Here is a 16926-nt window from a genome sequence, read left to right as displayed (position 1 = left end):
AAAGTCCTACAAGAACCGTTAGAAGTGCAATGGTACCCAAATACTGATAATGATCAACCTGAGTTTATTAATTATATTCATTTCATTCACGTTGTAAAATCCATTTGAACTATGGATATAATTGTAAAAATGTACACCTAAAAGTTGAGCCTTGGTAGTTATATAATGGTAGAATCACAAGGCTACGAAAATGGTGGATTTCAATTCATCTGCAATATTTAGTAGGAATTTATCTATCATGCTTCAAAATCAAAGACTCTAGATGTACAAAGCACTATAAACTAAATAAACTAAGGCCTTGTTTGGTAATCTAATTCAGCACTTAAATTTAATGGATTCGAATCTTAACATATTCAAACCATTTGATAACCAAAAAATTGAACATCTGAATAAATTAAGTGGTACTGAATTTCCTAGGCAAAACTTGCTCTCAAAATTAAATAATAAACTATTCACTTATCACTGATTATTATATGCACTAAAATGTATTAGATTTAATACTTAACAATTTAATAATTTAATAAATTTAAACTTCAGATTTCAAATTTCAGACTTCAGTTTTATCAAATGCACCCTAAAACAAGTCTTAAACATAATAAATAACAAGGTCATACACTTCAAGTTTACTGAATACCCATCAAAAGTTGTTATGTTGTTCAATTCAAGCATATTAGGAGGAATTACATCCATATGGTCCACAAACAAGTCGATTGCCAGCTCATTTTCATGCAGTTAAAACCTTTCCAATGACTGCCTTATTAGCGTTGGCATCTATTGTTGCAATACTTTTTGGAATCCCACACCTCATATGTAGCAAATAATTAAGATTTTTAGGTTATTTGTGGAGTGTTTTTTCACAAATATCATCATTCAACAATTCTATATAAGAATACTTATCAAAATCGACATTAGGAATCTTCATTCTCTTCCGATTGTAGTGAACTACAATGTCATGATCAACCATAGGTGACATCTTGTATTATACAATTAATCATTAGTATCATAGTTGTTACTTACTAAAATCATAACTTGAATAATAAACTAAAACTTTCTTTTTCATATAATAACATCTGAGAGCACCTTTTAGAATACAAAAAATTCTTTAAACCATTATAATTTTTTTTCATTTCCCCACATTAGATAGCTTTATTATCGCTAAACAATCTCAACTAATCTTTCATTCTTCCATTATTGTGCTTTGTTGCTTAACAAGTTTTACAAGTAGTATAATTGGTAAATTGCATATAAAATATTATACTTGGAAATCTTATTTTTCCCCATATTTCTAGTATTCTAAGGACTGATTTTGTAAGGGTATTTCGATCACTTTGTTGTTGTTGAGGATGACATCTGGTCACATCAAAATGAAAAGGGAGGGCAGTGTAATTTTTGATATTGAAAGGTATTTATGTATAATTATTAGAAACCTCGGGGAGGTTCTGAAATTATCCCCCATATATATATGTTTATTTATGTTATATAATAATATCGTTAGCTAATAATAATATTATATATCAATAATAAGTCTTATTAAATTAGTTGTATATTACGCTATAAACACATAATACAAAAATTAGTAATACAAAACTCCAAAAAGGCAAAGGGACAGAATCTAATCCCTAAACCTAAACCTCATCCCCTTTACAGCCTTTCCACACTTTTCCCTCGTCCCTTGCCGCCACGCAGCCCGCCTTCAAGCTTTCGTCTCTCGCTCTCTCAGTCTCAGTCTCACAATCTCAATCAGTCAGCCTCAGCTTCACCTCTCAGTCGCCGGCTCGCCACCTCTTTTGTGAGGACTTGCAAAATTCTCCATATTTTCTTAAAATTTCTTTTTATTTTGAATAAATTACTTTTAAATATCTTTACTACTCATTTACTTCCTCAATAGTTGTAATAATAATAGAATTAAGAGTTTTACCCTTAGTTTTATAGTTAGGGTAAAATAGGGTTTTTGCATATTTTGGTAGTGTGATTAATTAGTGAGGTGTGTGTACTAAATTTGGTGGTTGAGAATGAGTTTTAGATAAGAGAAAGTGTGTGATTAGAAGTACTAATAGTAAGTTTTTTTTTTTTAAACCTCTAATGTACTTCCTTTAATATTATAATTTTTTTTAAATTTAAATATTCATTTATTCAAAATGTAGACAAAACAATTACAAGAGAATTGAAGGGTGCTACCCCCTACTGAGGCACTAGTCTATAGGACGGGATTTGGGCAGCATCCATAGCAATACAGCCTCGAACCTCCTTAGGAAGCTGCTGAAGAGAATCAAAAACTTGATTGGGACCCCCCTGTAGAGCAGCTAGCCTATCTGCCACCGCATTTGCTTCTCGGAATATATGTGTAAACGACATAGCCACTTGATCCAAAAGGCGACGAATCCGCCTCAGCACATTGCAAAACAACCATCCTCCCTGAGCCGAAGAGTTGACTAAAGACACGAGTACCGCCGAGTCCACCTCTACTAGAATCCCTCGTAACCCCTTTGCTGCACATATTAGGAGCCCCTCTAATACTGCTAGAGCCTCCGCCTGCAGTACTCCTTTGTCCCCAAACTCCTTGTAGAAGGCCACGATAACCCTACCAAAAGAATCCCGAAGGACTCCTTCTCCACTTGCCCTCCCGTTGACCACACTAGCATCCGTATTTAATTTGTACCGCAGGGGCGGTGGCTTTGCCCAAGTAACTACCACTGGTCGTCGTTTACGAGTTCTGCCGGAAGCGAAGCGTGCCCATACACAGTCCCGGTCACCGTTGAACTGTGCCTTATCCAACTTTTTTGCTCGTCCCAAGTCATGCAAGAAATTGCTCACCTCAACAATGACCTCCCGAGCCGAAAAAGCCTGTCCTTCAAACCTCGCCTTATTTCTTCCCTGCCATATGAACCATGTAACCACTAGCGGGAGTACACATCGAATATGATGAGTGGGGATACGTGTCAGCGATGTGGCCCACTCCCTCCACACGAGCTGAATATCATCCGACGGCAAGTGAAGAATGCCAAACATACCGGCAAAATGCCCCCAATCCTCTCTTGCCACCGGTCCATTGACGAAAAGATGTGGCAAGGTTTCTGCCTCTTCCAGACAGCAGGAGCACCTGGACACCAAAGGCAGCCCTCTTCGTCGCAGCACCGAATCCAAGGCCACAAAGTTGTTCATCAGCCGCCAAGCAAAAAATGAAATTTTCAAGGGTGTACCCTTATTCCAAACCATCCCAGCCCATGATAAACCGCCCCGACGTTGTCGGCACAACTCCCAAGCCGAGGATAAAGAAAAAAACCCGGTCGCCGACTTCGCCCACAGGATTTGATCATGCCCATCCAAATCGAATGGAATCTCCACTATGACATCCACCAAATTGCCCGGGAGCCAGTGAAGTAGTCGGTCCCTATTCCACCCATCCCGCCCAAGAAACTCAGCCACCAAAAAGTCCAGGGGAGATTGGATCCCCCTGTCTGACCCCCCTCGTCGACTTGAAGAATCCAGCCGGCTCCCCATTTACAAGCACGGAAAACCAGTTATTTGCGACCAAACGAAAGAATAAATCTACCACAGGTTCCTGGAAGCCAAACGATCTAAGCATGAATAGGAGAAAGGACCACTCAACTCTGTCATATGCCTTTTCCATATCTAGCTTTAACATGAGGTTCGGAACCTCCAACCGACGGTCCAATTCCTTTGCATGTTCCTGCGTCAAAAGAATATTATCCATTATTTGGCGCCCCGGCACAAAGCCAGACTGCCAAGGAGAGATCAGGCGAGGTAGGAGCTGATTCAACCTATTGGACACTAGCTTAGATATAATCTTGGAGCTAACGTTACACAGGCTGATGGGCCGAAAGTCCTGCCACCGAGAAGCCCCCTGAAGTTTCGGTATTAACACAATTAACGTACTTGTCACCCCTTTTGGTAGCCACCCCCCTTTAAAATAATCCTGGACTGCAGCCACCAAGTCTTCCTTAATTATCTCCCAACATGCCTGATAGAAACCTGATCCAAAGCCGTCTGGTCCAGAGGCACTATCTGGACAGATCGAGAATACCACATCGTGCACTTAAGTTAGTGTTGGCAGTGCCAGCAGCTTCTCATTATCCACTAAAGTCACCTGTGGGAGGGCAAAAGGCAGTACGGGGTGCCGATCAGTACCCTTATCCGAACTGAACAAAGACTCGAAGAAAGATACTGCCGAACTCTTGATGTCCTCAGCCTCAGTAATCCATTGCCCCGTTGCACCCCGAATCCTAGAGATGTAGCTTGAGGCCCGCCGTTGCCGAACCACCGCATGGAAGAAAGCCGTATTCGCATCCCCCTCCTGAATCCATTTGATCCTCGATTTTGACGCCAAAAACCTCAATCAACGGCCAATTGATGCATATACGTCGCCCGAGCCTCATGATAAGCAATCTTTGACGCCACCGTCCTCTCCGTGTCATACTGCATTTTCGCGGTCCGCATTTCCTTTTCAAGTACCGCCACCCGAGTTCCAATATGTCCAAAAACTTCCTTGTTCCATACCCTCAGCTTGTCCCGCACCCCTAACAACTTTCGATAGAACCCTGACATCGTATGCGAAAGGCCTCCCCTTCCCAATGCTTCCTGAACAACCCCAAGAAAGGAACTATGACGGGGCCACACATTGAGGAACCTGAAGGATGATGCCCCTTTCCTTCCTGACCCACACTGGATTAGTAAGGGTGCATGGTCAGACCGCCCCCTCGCCAAATGCACCACTCGGGAAACTGCAAACTGCTCAGCCCATTCCCTGTTAACCAACGCCCGATCTAAGTGCTGCCACACCCTCCCATTTGTCCAGGTGTATTGAGGCCCGTCGAATTCCACCGAGGTAAGGTCACACTTAAACAGAGTTTGATTAAACTCCTCCATATTTCGTGCATTTGGTGGTGCACCCCCAAGCCGCTCCGAGGCCTCCGCAATGATATTAAAATCCCCAGCCAACATCCAGGGCCCCTGTCTTGACGCTGCCAAATTCTCCATGGCCCCCCAGAGTGGACGTCTAGCAACTCTGGTGCAGCGGGCATAGATTGTAGAGAGGAAAAAAGAACCAACAGAAGAACTAATCTCCATATCCACTAACTGATCAGCTAGCGTGCTAAAAGAGATGTTAAAGGCAAGGTCCCACAGCACCCAAATCTTACCCTCCACAAGGGAGGCTGCCGAGTGAAAACCAACTAATCGTTTGACATAGCCTAGCTGGCCTTCCTCCGACATAGGCTCCAATAAAACCAAAATTTTCACGTTAAAGTCAAACTTCAGCTTTTTTAAATAACGAAGTGAATCCATCTTAGACGCACCCCGTATATTCCACACCAGAAAATTAATTGATCCTAGCATTAGAACGAAGAGCATACCTAACGCGAGTTTCCCCTCCCCTTATGGTTGATCTTGGAAGCCTGCCTATATTTGCCTTCCCTCCCACGCTATCCGAATGGGGCAAACGCTGCTCCTCTATCGACTCAACCTCTGCGGAGTCCCTCCAATTCTGCTGTAGCCTGCGCGACAGCTCCAACCGATGCGTCAATTCCACTTGCATGGCCTGCAAGTCTTGACAACACAACGCTCTCGCCGATGCCCCACGCACTGGACTAAGCGATCTAGTACTTCTCAGATTGGCAACTGGAACCCCAGCAACCTCGTCACCCACGTCCTCAAGGATCCCAAAAGAATTTCTGATCTCTACCGACGCTACCTCTGTCTCCTGGGCAGCCACCTCACCCCCTGCCTGTGCAAGCACCAACGTCAGAAGTCCCCCTGTATCCGCTGCCTCCCCTCCTACATCAGCCGTAGACATCGCGCTTCGCCCCTCCTGTTCCTGCCCAACACCTTCTACCACTGCCAATGCACTTCCAGCCGAGGCCCCAATATCTATCTGCCGCCGTGGGGAATCCTCCCCCGCTGATGCCTATTCCTCAGCCAAAGTCTTCCCTTCATCCTTCCACACGTCAGGCTGCCCAGTAACCGTAATTAATGCCTCAGCCCCTCCATCTCCTCCCGCCGTTCCAGATATCATGGGCTGACGAATGTCCTGCACAGCATCCCCCTGCCGCCGTACCCATGTAGGCCGAGAAAGTGTCTGCTGTAGGTGCGAATTCTTGGTAGGTTTCAACGTCGGATGCTTCTTAAAACACTGCTGCTCTTCGTGGCCAAATCTTTCACAGAAATAACAAAACTCAGGCCAATTCTCATATTCAACATTCTGCCAGAAGCCATACTCTTCCTCCCCGATCCAGATCCGTGACACAGGCGTTTGCGTAACATCCATCTCCACCAGTACCCGTGCTACCGACGGCCGCCGCAGATCTCCCGTTGCTGCATCAATCTTCAGTAGACGACCCAAAACAGAGGTCAACTTATTCAGTACCTGTCGGCCAAAAAAAGGGATGGGCAAGCCTGGAAAACTGACCCACACCGGTGCAATTGAAATTTCTTTGTTGGCTCTGAAATCCAAGGACCACTTTGATACCGACATAGGCGAGCTCCTTATGAACCACGTACGGCGGACAAAGAGTCGAGTGTAGTCCTCCTCCAGTGTTGGTCTGATGAGAACGTGATTAGCATCTAACAGAGCCACCGCACACTCCCCCTTCAGACCCAACGAAAGAAAGAACTTCCGCACAGTCTCCATTGGTGGCCTGCTGTACGAGAATCTGCCCACAAGTGCGTGCTGGAACGGCAAAGCCAATTGCATGATATCTTTTTTCGCTATTCTGAGGGCAGGCTCCCCTCTATACGTAGATACAGTCCCTGGATTAAATCCCTCCTCGCTGCCTGTATCTGCTACCACAACTGCAAAACTCCTCAAAGGCTGCGCACCCTCCATGGGTCCTGCCGGCGGCGGGATTGCCGCCATGGCAGATCTGCCCACGTTGACAAACCCTAACTTTCATTTTCAGTCCAAAGTCGAGAGAGAAAAGTTTTGTTCTTATTTAGCTTGAAAATAGTATTAATAGTAAGTTAGTAAATCATAAGTGAAAACACTAGTACGCACGAGTTAAGGAAAATCGACTCGAACTGACGTGCACCGTTTGCTACCGATTGAATACACCACTTAAACACTACTTTATTACCTTAATCTCCTTGTTTTTAATTGAGCTAATTTGCCCTTAATTACCCCTTAAAGTGGCCGAAATTCTTGACCAAAAGAAAAGAGAGAAAATAAAAAATTTTTTGAGATTAAACCATGAAGCGACACTTGGCGGAAATCAAACCAACCTTGACCAAACAAATTTCCTTCCTTCTTATCTTCAAATTGGCTTCATTTCTTCTTCATTTTCCCTTGGTTGGCCGAGCTTTAGGAGAGAAAAAAACAAGAGAGAAAACTTGCAACTTCAACCTTGAATCAAGCTTGTTTGAGTGAAATCAACAAAACCAAACCGATTAAACTTACCTCTTGGTGTTTGGAAGTCTTGGTGTGCTGAAATTTTGGAAAGATAGTGGGTTTGTTTCTCACTTGCAAGAGGCTTTTGGAAGGTATAAGGCTTGAACTTGCTTTTCTCTTGTTTAATCTTGTTAAAATTAGTATAGAAGTTCTTAATCTTGGCTTGTGGTGGTTGATTTCCTAGTTTTGATGGTGTAGTGGCATGTTTAGCTAGGGTTTGCATTTTTTCAGCTTTGGTTATTGTTGTTTACCTAGTAAGTGATGTTATTGAGCTAGGATATGGATTTGGTGAAGGGATTAATGGTTTGGTTGTGACTTTTTAGAGTAAAAGTTGAATTTCCAGCATTTGTAGTGATTCTGCCCTGTTTTTGGAACCAAACTGACCTGCATATTCGTCCATGATAAAGGCCAAATCAGTTCTTGCTCAAAACATGAAAGTTGTAGGGAATTGAGTTAGCTTTCTACCCAAAAACTTTCAGCTCAATCGGAGTACTGTATCCTGTAAAATGACTAAAATACCCCTGACTGCCCAAATGCCCTGTTTAACCGACAGCTTTCTGTTTTCTCTGAGATTTCAATTTTTGACCCTAAAAATGCGAGAACTGGGTGTCAATGTCTTCATAGGAAATGTAGGTCCATGTCTTAGCTTCGAAACGCCATAAAATTTATCTCAATCCAATATGCCTAGCTACAGTTATGACCAAAACACCGAAGGATGACAAATCTGCCACTTAGACATTCTTCTTTAAAACTAGTTTCCAGCTTGGATTTTAATGGTTGCATTGCTAGAATTGACTTGTATTTGAATGATATTGAGCCTAGTTGAATAGATATTTTGTTTAGCTTGCTTATATGCTGAATTTGGGCTGAGTTGAGGAAAAAAATGAAGCCATATATGGTTAGAAAATAGCTAAATACAAAGGGCATGCCGCCCAAATTTTCACTCGAGAGTTAGGCTTATGTACTTGCGACTTGAGCGGAGATTTGAGGTCGAATTGGACTTGGATCGTCTATGGTAGTCGAGTTTCCTTTAGTCAAGGTACATAAGATGAAATTTTTGCCGGAACTCGTACCCTTGAAAAGTGAAAGTCGCGACCCTTTCAAAATACAATTTTTTCGGTTTTTGATACCAAGTGCGACTTCTAAAGTCTAAATCATTTCTTGATCAAAACTAAATGAGCGAGCATGAATTTTATGGAGTTTGATAAGTAACTTGAATACTATTTAAATGAGTTGCATTTACTTGATTTTCTTGAAGCGAAACGCTTATGTTTCGAACCCTAATTGATTTTAAACTCTTGCATAATATTTTACCGCAAATTTGGATTCCATCCAAGGAGTTGCACCTGGGCGTAACCTTGCAAAGAACTAGACCTTTGGTGAGTGCTTTCAAGTGCATGTTTGTACTTGATACTCGCGTTTACATGTTTTACTAATGTGCTTCGACAATATTTGACTTGTTTGAATGGACAAGGGTGTACTTTATGACACTTGTCCTAAACATGACTTGTTGTTGTGCCTTGAGTGCACATGACTTGATATACTTGTCTATGCGTGAACACTCTGGAATTCCAGAAATCCTGAGACTAGTTAATCGAGTCGAGCCAGCAAAGGGTCTGGTCGATTAGATAACGAACCCTGGGTCTCTTGTTTTGTCGAGTAGAGTGATACCTCCTCGACTAATTGGTATACTTGAGTATTACCATGCATGTTTCTTGTGGTGTTCGGACCCGGTAAGGGGGTTAAATGATGTACGGATTGGCGTAAGTGGGGCACTACTGGACTGGTTACTTTACTTGAAAATTGACGGAGAGTCAACTAATACTTAATCAAGCTATGACGGAGCTATTTTGAAATAGCGGCTGTATCCTTTCACTTGACATGTTGAATATCCATTGCATGACTCATTTTCTGGATTTCATATGCTTACCATTTTCATACTTATGAATTTAAATTATGATTAACTTGCTATTTGGGTCTGCATGATATTTTGGAACCTCACTGAACTTTAACTCACTCTATTAGCTTTTGTTTTCCTTACAGGGGGTACGAGCGAGGGCATGAGACTGGTACAGGCTAGCGTAGTCTAGTTTTTGGATTTTTGCAATTGTACTCGCGCTAGTGCTCGACTACGGTTGATTGTAACTAGATTGTAAACACTTTGACATTTGGGCGTGTATGAGTCTTGGAGTTGGATTTAAGCATCAATGTATATGTTAAGTTTGAAATTGCTATTTATTTCCTTTCTATGGTTGTAAGTTATTTTCTTAAGTTAAACGTGAGTGAGTCCTGGCGAGAATTAGGCAGACGACTCGCTAAACTCTAGGGTACGCCCTAGGGGGAATGGGGTCGTTACAGGTGGTATCAGAGCCTAGATTTTGTGACGCTCCCACTTCTCCCTAAAGCGAATCAAAGGGTATCGGTGGGACGCCTGCCCAACTCTCGCCAGGACTCGGTACAATTTCCGTTCAAGCTTATTACCATAATAACTAATAAGACAAGACGAAATAAGAAAGAGAAGTCGTTTTCATATATAAATATTCAATCTTACACCATAAGTTCAAAATACATCCACTTTTCAAAATATACAACTTTCCAAAAGATGTCTAGACAAAAATATTCTAAAATTCTAGCCAAAAGAGCCATCAAGTAGGCTTTTCCACAATTCCTTCCAGTGCAGCTCCTGTTAAGGAAAACAAATCTAACGGGGTGAGCGGATGCTCGTGAAATGAAGCAAAACACGTAGTTCAAATAACAATAACACTTGAACAAGAATAAAAGCTTTAACATTCAGGTAATTCACAATTAACAATAAAACACACGTGATACGGATACAGGAGTTCTCAAGAGCTATTTTCCACTTGTTCAATCCAGTACCTCCACGCGTTGACACTCCGTCAACCGAGTAGGTTATAAGTCCGTAGAACTTCACTTATTCTTCCCCGTTCACCGTTACTGTGATGCCCCCATTTCTTCCAAGGGCAAATCCAAGGGTATCGGCGGGACGCCTGCCCAACTCTCGCCAGGACACGGTACAATCCATAATTCAAAACTAGGAATACTTCAAATAACTTCAATATATATATTTAAAGTACTCCAAAACACTTCATACTTACAATTAGTCAACTCTCAAACTTAATACAACCCAAAAGAATATTTACTACAGCCATCTGCTATAATACAACTTAAAGTTTTCCCCAAAAGAAAACAATCTAGCACTATTCACCAGCACTTGATCTCGAACCCTGTTAAGAAAAATAAAAACATGGAATGAGCTATACAGCCCAGTAAGGTTCCAAGACACTCTAGCAGTTTTAATAAATCAAGTAATTTGAGCATACCACATGTATGGTTCAAGATTGCATATTGGCACATTAACATGAGACAGTTATTATTGTACGAGTAATTTGAGCATATCACAGGCATGGCTCAGGGTCGCACGTTGGCACATTAGCATGAAACAGTTATCATTATGTAAAATAAACACACATTGAAGGATACGGTGTTCCAGTGGAACCATTTCGGTCAACTGCACCTTATAATTTCAGAATCCCCTCGGTTTATCTGGTCATCACCTTATCCATCCAGTGGTAGTACTCGAGTATACCGAAACGGTGTCCCAGGGTTCCAACCTACCCGACCGAGCCCAGTCCTGGCTCGAGTAGGTCAATAACCAAGGGCAGGGCCCAGTTCAGCTTAGATCTTACAACATACACAAGTAATCAAGTAAATCGGTAAACGGTAAAATTTATCAATTTTGTAGGTCAAGTGAGATGAAGTACACACTCGCCGTAAAACTGTGGAAAAGTTTATGTGAACACGTAATTTACGGTAATCACGTAATCAAGTAGTCAAGTAATCAGGTAAGCTGGTAATCAAGTAAATTGGTAAACAGTAAACGGTAAATGGTAAACGGTAGACGGTAAATAATCTCGGTTAACGGTAAGATTTATGATTTTAGTAGGTCGAGTGAGATAAAGTACACACTCATTTTAAAACAGTGAAAAAGATCATAGGAGCAATTATCGGTAACACTTAACAGTTAAACACATAATGACCATGGAGTAAACATGTCGTAAAATTATTCAAGTAACGTACTCCTATATGGAACACTCACCAATTCGAAACAAGTGAGTAAGTGCTCAAACAAGTGTTTAGGCGTCCACTTCGAGTCCCTCTTGAAGGTCCCCTTGAGCGCCTGAGCAAATAACAATCAACTATTACACACTATCGCTTAAAATCCCTACTTATCGAGAAAGATTGCAGCCGTGTACAATCTAACAAAATATCACAAAAATGAGTCTCAATTACTCGTAAATCGAGATTCAATGGTGGGGTTTAAAACTCAAGTAAAAATTTGATTTTTATCTTTAAAATCATTGGATGGAAACAAGTAGGTATGAAACCACGTAAATAAATTTCTAGACGAACGATCAAAGTCGGACGCGAAGATGCCACGTCACAATCTGGCCAAGAACTGGCCGGATATCCGACCGGATTTCTGGCCGGATTCGAGGCAGTGAAGAAACCCAATTTTTTTTCAAATCTCACCATCAATCCGGCCGTATATCCGGCCAAGAACTTGCCGGATAGTTGGCCTGATTCTATGAAATTATTCCCGTGCGGATTCTTTTCAAAATGGCCAAAATTTATCAAGTTTAGGGTATTCTTTGAAAAATCATAACTCACTCTCTGAAAGTCCAAAAATGGAAAATTTGGTACCGTTGGAAACTACTTCCAAAGTACTAAAAGTTCCTAGAAAGCACTTTTCGATGATTCCAAATGAAAGACATTCAAAATTCGGCTTCAAGTTGTGGTTTTGAAATACTAAGATAGATTTGAGTTGATTTTTGGCAAAGTTTGGAAATTCGACAAAATTCATACAATACGAACTAACCTCTGAAATTTGGAACTCAATCAGAGTTACAATCAAAGTTTAAAACACAACAAGCGGAACAAGATTTGGAGTACATCAAGATATCGCAGTCCGAAGTTAACTAAAAACAAGGACAGATTGAACATTTTCCAAATTTGAAAGGCTATCTTTGAAATATCATTTGACCATTGATTTGGCATTGGAACTACACCAAAATTGGTACACTAAATCTCCCATGTATGAACAATATTTCTACCAAGTTTCATGCAAAAACTCCCACGAAAAGGCAGTCATTAAAACCACTAAAGTTCAAGAAATATTCCAAGGCTACAATGCCTTCTCACGTCTCCTTCCTTTTTAAAAGCTTTCTTCCATACAATAAACTTCAATTAATTCAAGTATTGAAACCAATATTCCATAAACATCCAATAAGAAATTTAGATACAATTGACATCAAAGTTTTTGAAATATAACTTCCCAAATCAGATTTGATCATTTGGCCAAGAGAAAAGGAAAAGTTTTCTAGATTCGAAGAGCAACTTTGGGACATCATTTGTATATCGAAATGGTCTTAGATTGACACCAAAATTGGTACCATTCAACTTTTATATGAGGATTACTCCTCTACTAAATTTCATTTGAAAATTCACACGGGAAGGTAGTGAACTAAACTACCAAAGTTCAAAAAAATCCCAAGACCAATCTGTCTTTTGCTTCCTTCTTCATTTTAAAACATTTTGCCCAGTGAAAACGATTCAAATCTGGCCCATTTATGAAATAAAGGTCTAAAAAATATCCAAGATACATTTGGTAGGTGATTAACACCAAGAATTTCATGATCACAAGTCGCAATTCAAAAAGAGTCATTCAACTAGCCAAAAAGAGGGTTTTTCATCACTGAGTTAGTTTCGAAATTCAGCCACAACTCACTCAATTCAATTTGAAACTAAGCATGGTTGGTGGCGTTGAAAACTACATTCATAAGGCTACAATTTTTCAGAAGGAATTGTTTTAAAATTCTATCCACAACTAACTCATAATTAAGCATCAAATCGCTGCTCAAAACAGGGCTTTCAGTACAGACGCGAAACAAAACAGACAACTTTACAAGGTTGGCACGGATCACTCAAGTGGAATCAGGATGTGCATTTTATACCATTGGAAAACCGGAAGTGTCTAGTTTCTAATGCCGCTGACGGCACTCGATTTTGACATCGGAGTAAAAAGTTATGACCAAAACAAAAATACTGCCAGAGTAATACGAGACTCATTTCCAGCTTTGACAAATTTTCGAAAACTCAACATTTAATCATCCAAATCACGTAATATTTTGTGGAAACCTTCCACATAACCGACACAACATGTATACATCATAAACAAGTCAATTGAACCACAAAAAAATGCACTAAGGGTCACGGCAATAACAAGGGCAGATTTGTCACTTTTGCTCAACTCTCTGCTTTTGAGTTTTCCTTCACAACCCACGTATTTCCACTAGATTAAGCACTAATCCAACATAAATAGCATCATATATCATCAAATCAGTCCACCAAGCCATTGTGGGATTTCATAGAGCCCACTCACAAGATTTATAACCAAACAAAGTTACCCATAAGAAGCTACAAGTTTCTAACTCATAAATAACAAGTTTCAAGGGTTAGATCATGTGATACCTTCTTAGATGCTAAAGGTCAGATTTTTTACCACAAGAAAGCTCCAAGAAACAGTGGAAATGAAGCTCTTCTCCTTGCCTAAGTGAATCCCCAAGTGGTCTTGAGTGTAAGTTGCAAGTTTGGAGTGAAATGGATGGTTGGGTTGAGAGAAATGAAAAAGAAAGTTTCTTGCTCCTTCTTTCTTGAGAGAGTCGGCTGTCTTGAGGGAGAAAGGAGAGAGAAATGGCTGGTGGAAAAGCTTCTTAAAGAAACTTAAGTGTGTGGCCAAAAATGTTCCAAAAGTCAACCCTTCAATAGTGCGCGTTCGCGGGCGTTTCGTGCCCGATTCCTCTCGGATTCGTTTCACTTGTGTACTAAACCTCTAATGCACTTCCTTCCATACTATTATTATTCACTCTTAATAGTCTAAAAATGAAGGTCTAAAGTCCATCAATTAATCGCGCGCGCAAAAACGCGTACCTCCGATTTGTGCGCGATAAAGTGAAATTTCCAATAAATTTTTATAATGATAGTATAACCAACTAACACTTGAGTACTTTAACATAAAAATACCTATTTCAAGACTAATGTACAAGTCTCCAATTTTTCAAACTTATTGTATTCTCGAATCGATTATTGTCTCCAAACGCGCATCCACTAATCACTCTAAACGAGCTTTCAGAAATAAATTTTCGAATCAAGGCACTTTTAAAATATTTGTAGATCATAATTCCATGTAATTGAGTATAAAGAGGTTGGAATAAAATATTCAGAAAAAATGGGTGAGTAAATAATTAATTAAGCCAGTAAAATAAAATAAGAAAAATTCGGCAACTCACAACCTTCCCTCCTTAAAAAGAATTTCGTCCTCGAAATTCATACATTCTGTAATCTCAAATAACCCTGAACCTTGTTGTGTGATCGTTTCATATGTTCTTGCAGATGCCACTGGTCGGTTTTCTCCTCCATTGACTCGTCGAGGGATAGTTCTATTTCCTTGTGAAGTAGTTGTTTCTCGTGGATACCGCTTTGGACAGTCGTGAACTTTATGGTTGGTGCTCCCACATCCCATACATTTTTACCCCTTTAGCCAGTAGTTTTCTTCGGTATGATTTGTCCTTCCACAGTATCCACAAGTCGGACGAGGCGGTGTGACTTGACTTGCTTGCGAGGTTTCCTTTGATCGTATCTGTCCTACTGGAGCTCCTCGTGACATAGTTGCTTTTGGTTCCTTTATCATGAGTGGTGAAGGAAGTGATAGTCTCACTCTATCCACTTCTTTTCTAACTTTGGGTGGTGGTCCAATTTCTCTTAGTATACCATTAGATACATCTCTTTTCTTCGCTTGAAAGGCTCTCAGTTGGGATTTTGTGTTCTCTACCCTTTGCGCTTTTTCGAGAGCATCAGTAAATGTTTCAATCTGTACTGCGGCAAGGGCATCTTGGATTTCTAAATTAAATCCTTGGATAAACCGTCTTATTCTCTTCCGTTCCGTAGCCACCAATTCTGGAGCATATGTAGATAATTTTGTGAATCGTGTTTTGTACTCAGCCACACTCAAAGTTCCTTGTCGAAACTTTATAAAATCGTCTTCTCTCTTTTCTTGAACAAGTGGAGGGAGAAATTTCTCATTAAACTCTCGTACAAAGTTTATCCAAATCCTTGGAGTTTGATCTCTTTCCCACTGGTTTCTTATAATATTCTACTAAGTTCGGGCTGCTCCTTCAAGTTGAAATACAGCAAATGTGACTTGTCTTTCCTCCGTGTAATCCAAGGCATCGAATATATTCCTTATATTCTCTAACCAATTCTCAGCCACTTCTGGGTCAGGCCCTCCAGAAAATTTGGACGGAAAGAATTTTTGAAACCACTCCAAAGCTCGATCCTCCCCTATCTCTTGGTTTCCACGTTGGTTTCCTTGTCCAACCCCTTGGCCCTGTTGAGCTACTAAGAGCTCTAGTACATCCGTCATGCGAGTTAAAACTAATCCCATTTGGTCATCTCCTCTCCCCGCCCTTGGCTCGGCATTTTGATCAATATCAGACCCATTATCTACTTTTTGATTTCGGGGTTGTCTAGGTTGACGTCTCTTCCGTTGTCCTCTAGTTTCCATGTTCACAGCTAATCTATATGCATATGCATTCACAGCTAATCTATATGCATATGCATAAACCTCACACTAAGCCATAATTGAACTCCACACATACTAGTAACAACTTTAAAGAAAAATGAAATCACTTACACAATTAACATTATTACCATACCAATCAAACATAAACTCGAGTTCATTAAATCATAACACAAGTTAGAGTCTGTAGGAATCTTGAATGAGTAATCTTAAGAGATAAATTAGTGAAGGAAATCAGGGTGAATGTAGGAATCTTGAATGAGTAATCTTGAATGAGTAATCTTAGGAGATAAATTAGTGAAGGAAATCAGGGTGAATGTAGGAATCTTGAATGAGTAATCTTAGGAGATATTTTAGGTAAATTAGTGGAGGAAATCAGGGTGAATAAGCTGTCTCCAAAATTAAGGGTATTAGATGTAGACTTTCCTTGTTTAGTGTACCAGAAAATTGTATATATAGATTAGAATGAATTGTAGGAAATATACAGAATTAATAAAATCTCTTTAATTCCTTTCCAACATGGTATCAGAGCCCGTCTAGGGTTTTGGGAAAAATACCACCTTTGTTTCTTGTCAATTCCAGCCTTAATTGCTGGTTCCTTTCTTATTCTCTCCAGCCTTCATTGCTGTTCCTTTTACTATACATTTTTTCCTCCTATTCAATTATGGCGGATGCTACATCCTCAACGCGGCAATTGTCTTCAACTGTGGAAGAAGAACAAAGTGCACGGAACACAACAGAGCTTCAAAACATCCAGGCGGCATATAGACTAAATGGAAAAAATTATTTGAAGTGGTCTCAATTGGTTTGAACATTCCTGAAAGGAAAAGGAAAGTTGAGTCATCTATTGGAAATAGCACCGGAGAGTGAA

At 40.5% G+C, this 16926-nt stretch overlaps 1 protein-coding gene across 1 annotated transcript; it reads right to left on the bottom strand.

Moving 5' to 3' along the window:
• Positions 1 to 4353: 4353 nt before the first annotated feature.
• LOC140012704 (uncharacterized) lies at positions 4354 to 5304 on the bottom strand. Its single transcript, XM_072060990.1, has one exon. The coding sequence runs from the start codon at positions 5302 to 5304 to the stop codon at positions 4354 to 4356; it is 951 nt and encodes a 316-aa protein (XP_071917091.1).
• Between the last annotated feature and the right edge of the window lie 11622 nt (positions 5305 to 16926).

This window comes from Coffea arabica, chromosome 8e (assembly GCF_036785885.1).
Source record: "Coffea arabica cultivar ET-39 chromosome 8e, Coffea Arabica ET-39 HiFi, whole genome shotgun sequence".
Lineage (NCBI taxonomy): Eukaryota > Viridiplantae > Streptophyta > Magnoliopsida > Gentianales > Rubiaceae > Coffea > Coffea arabica.
This window is presented reverse-complemented; position numbering and strand designations above follow the sequence as displayed.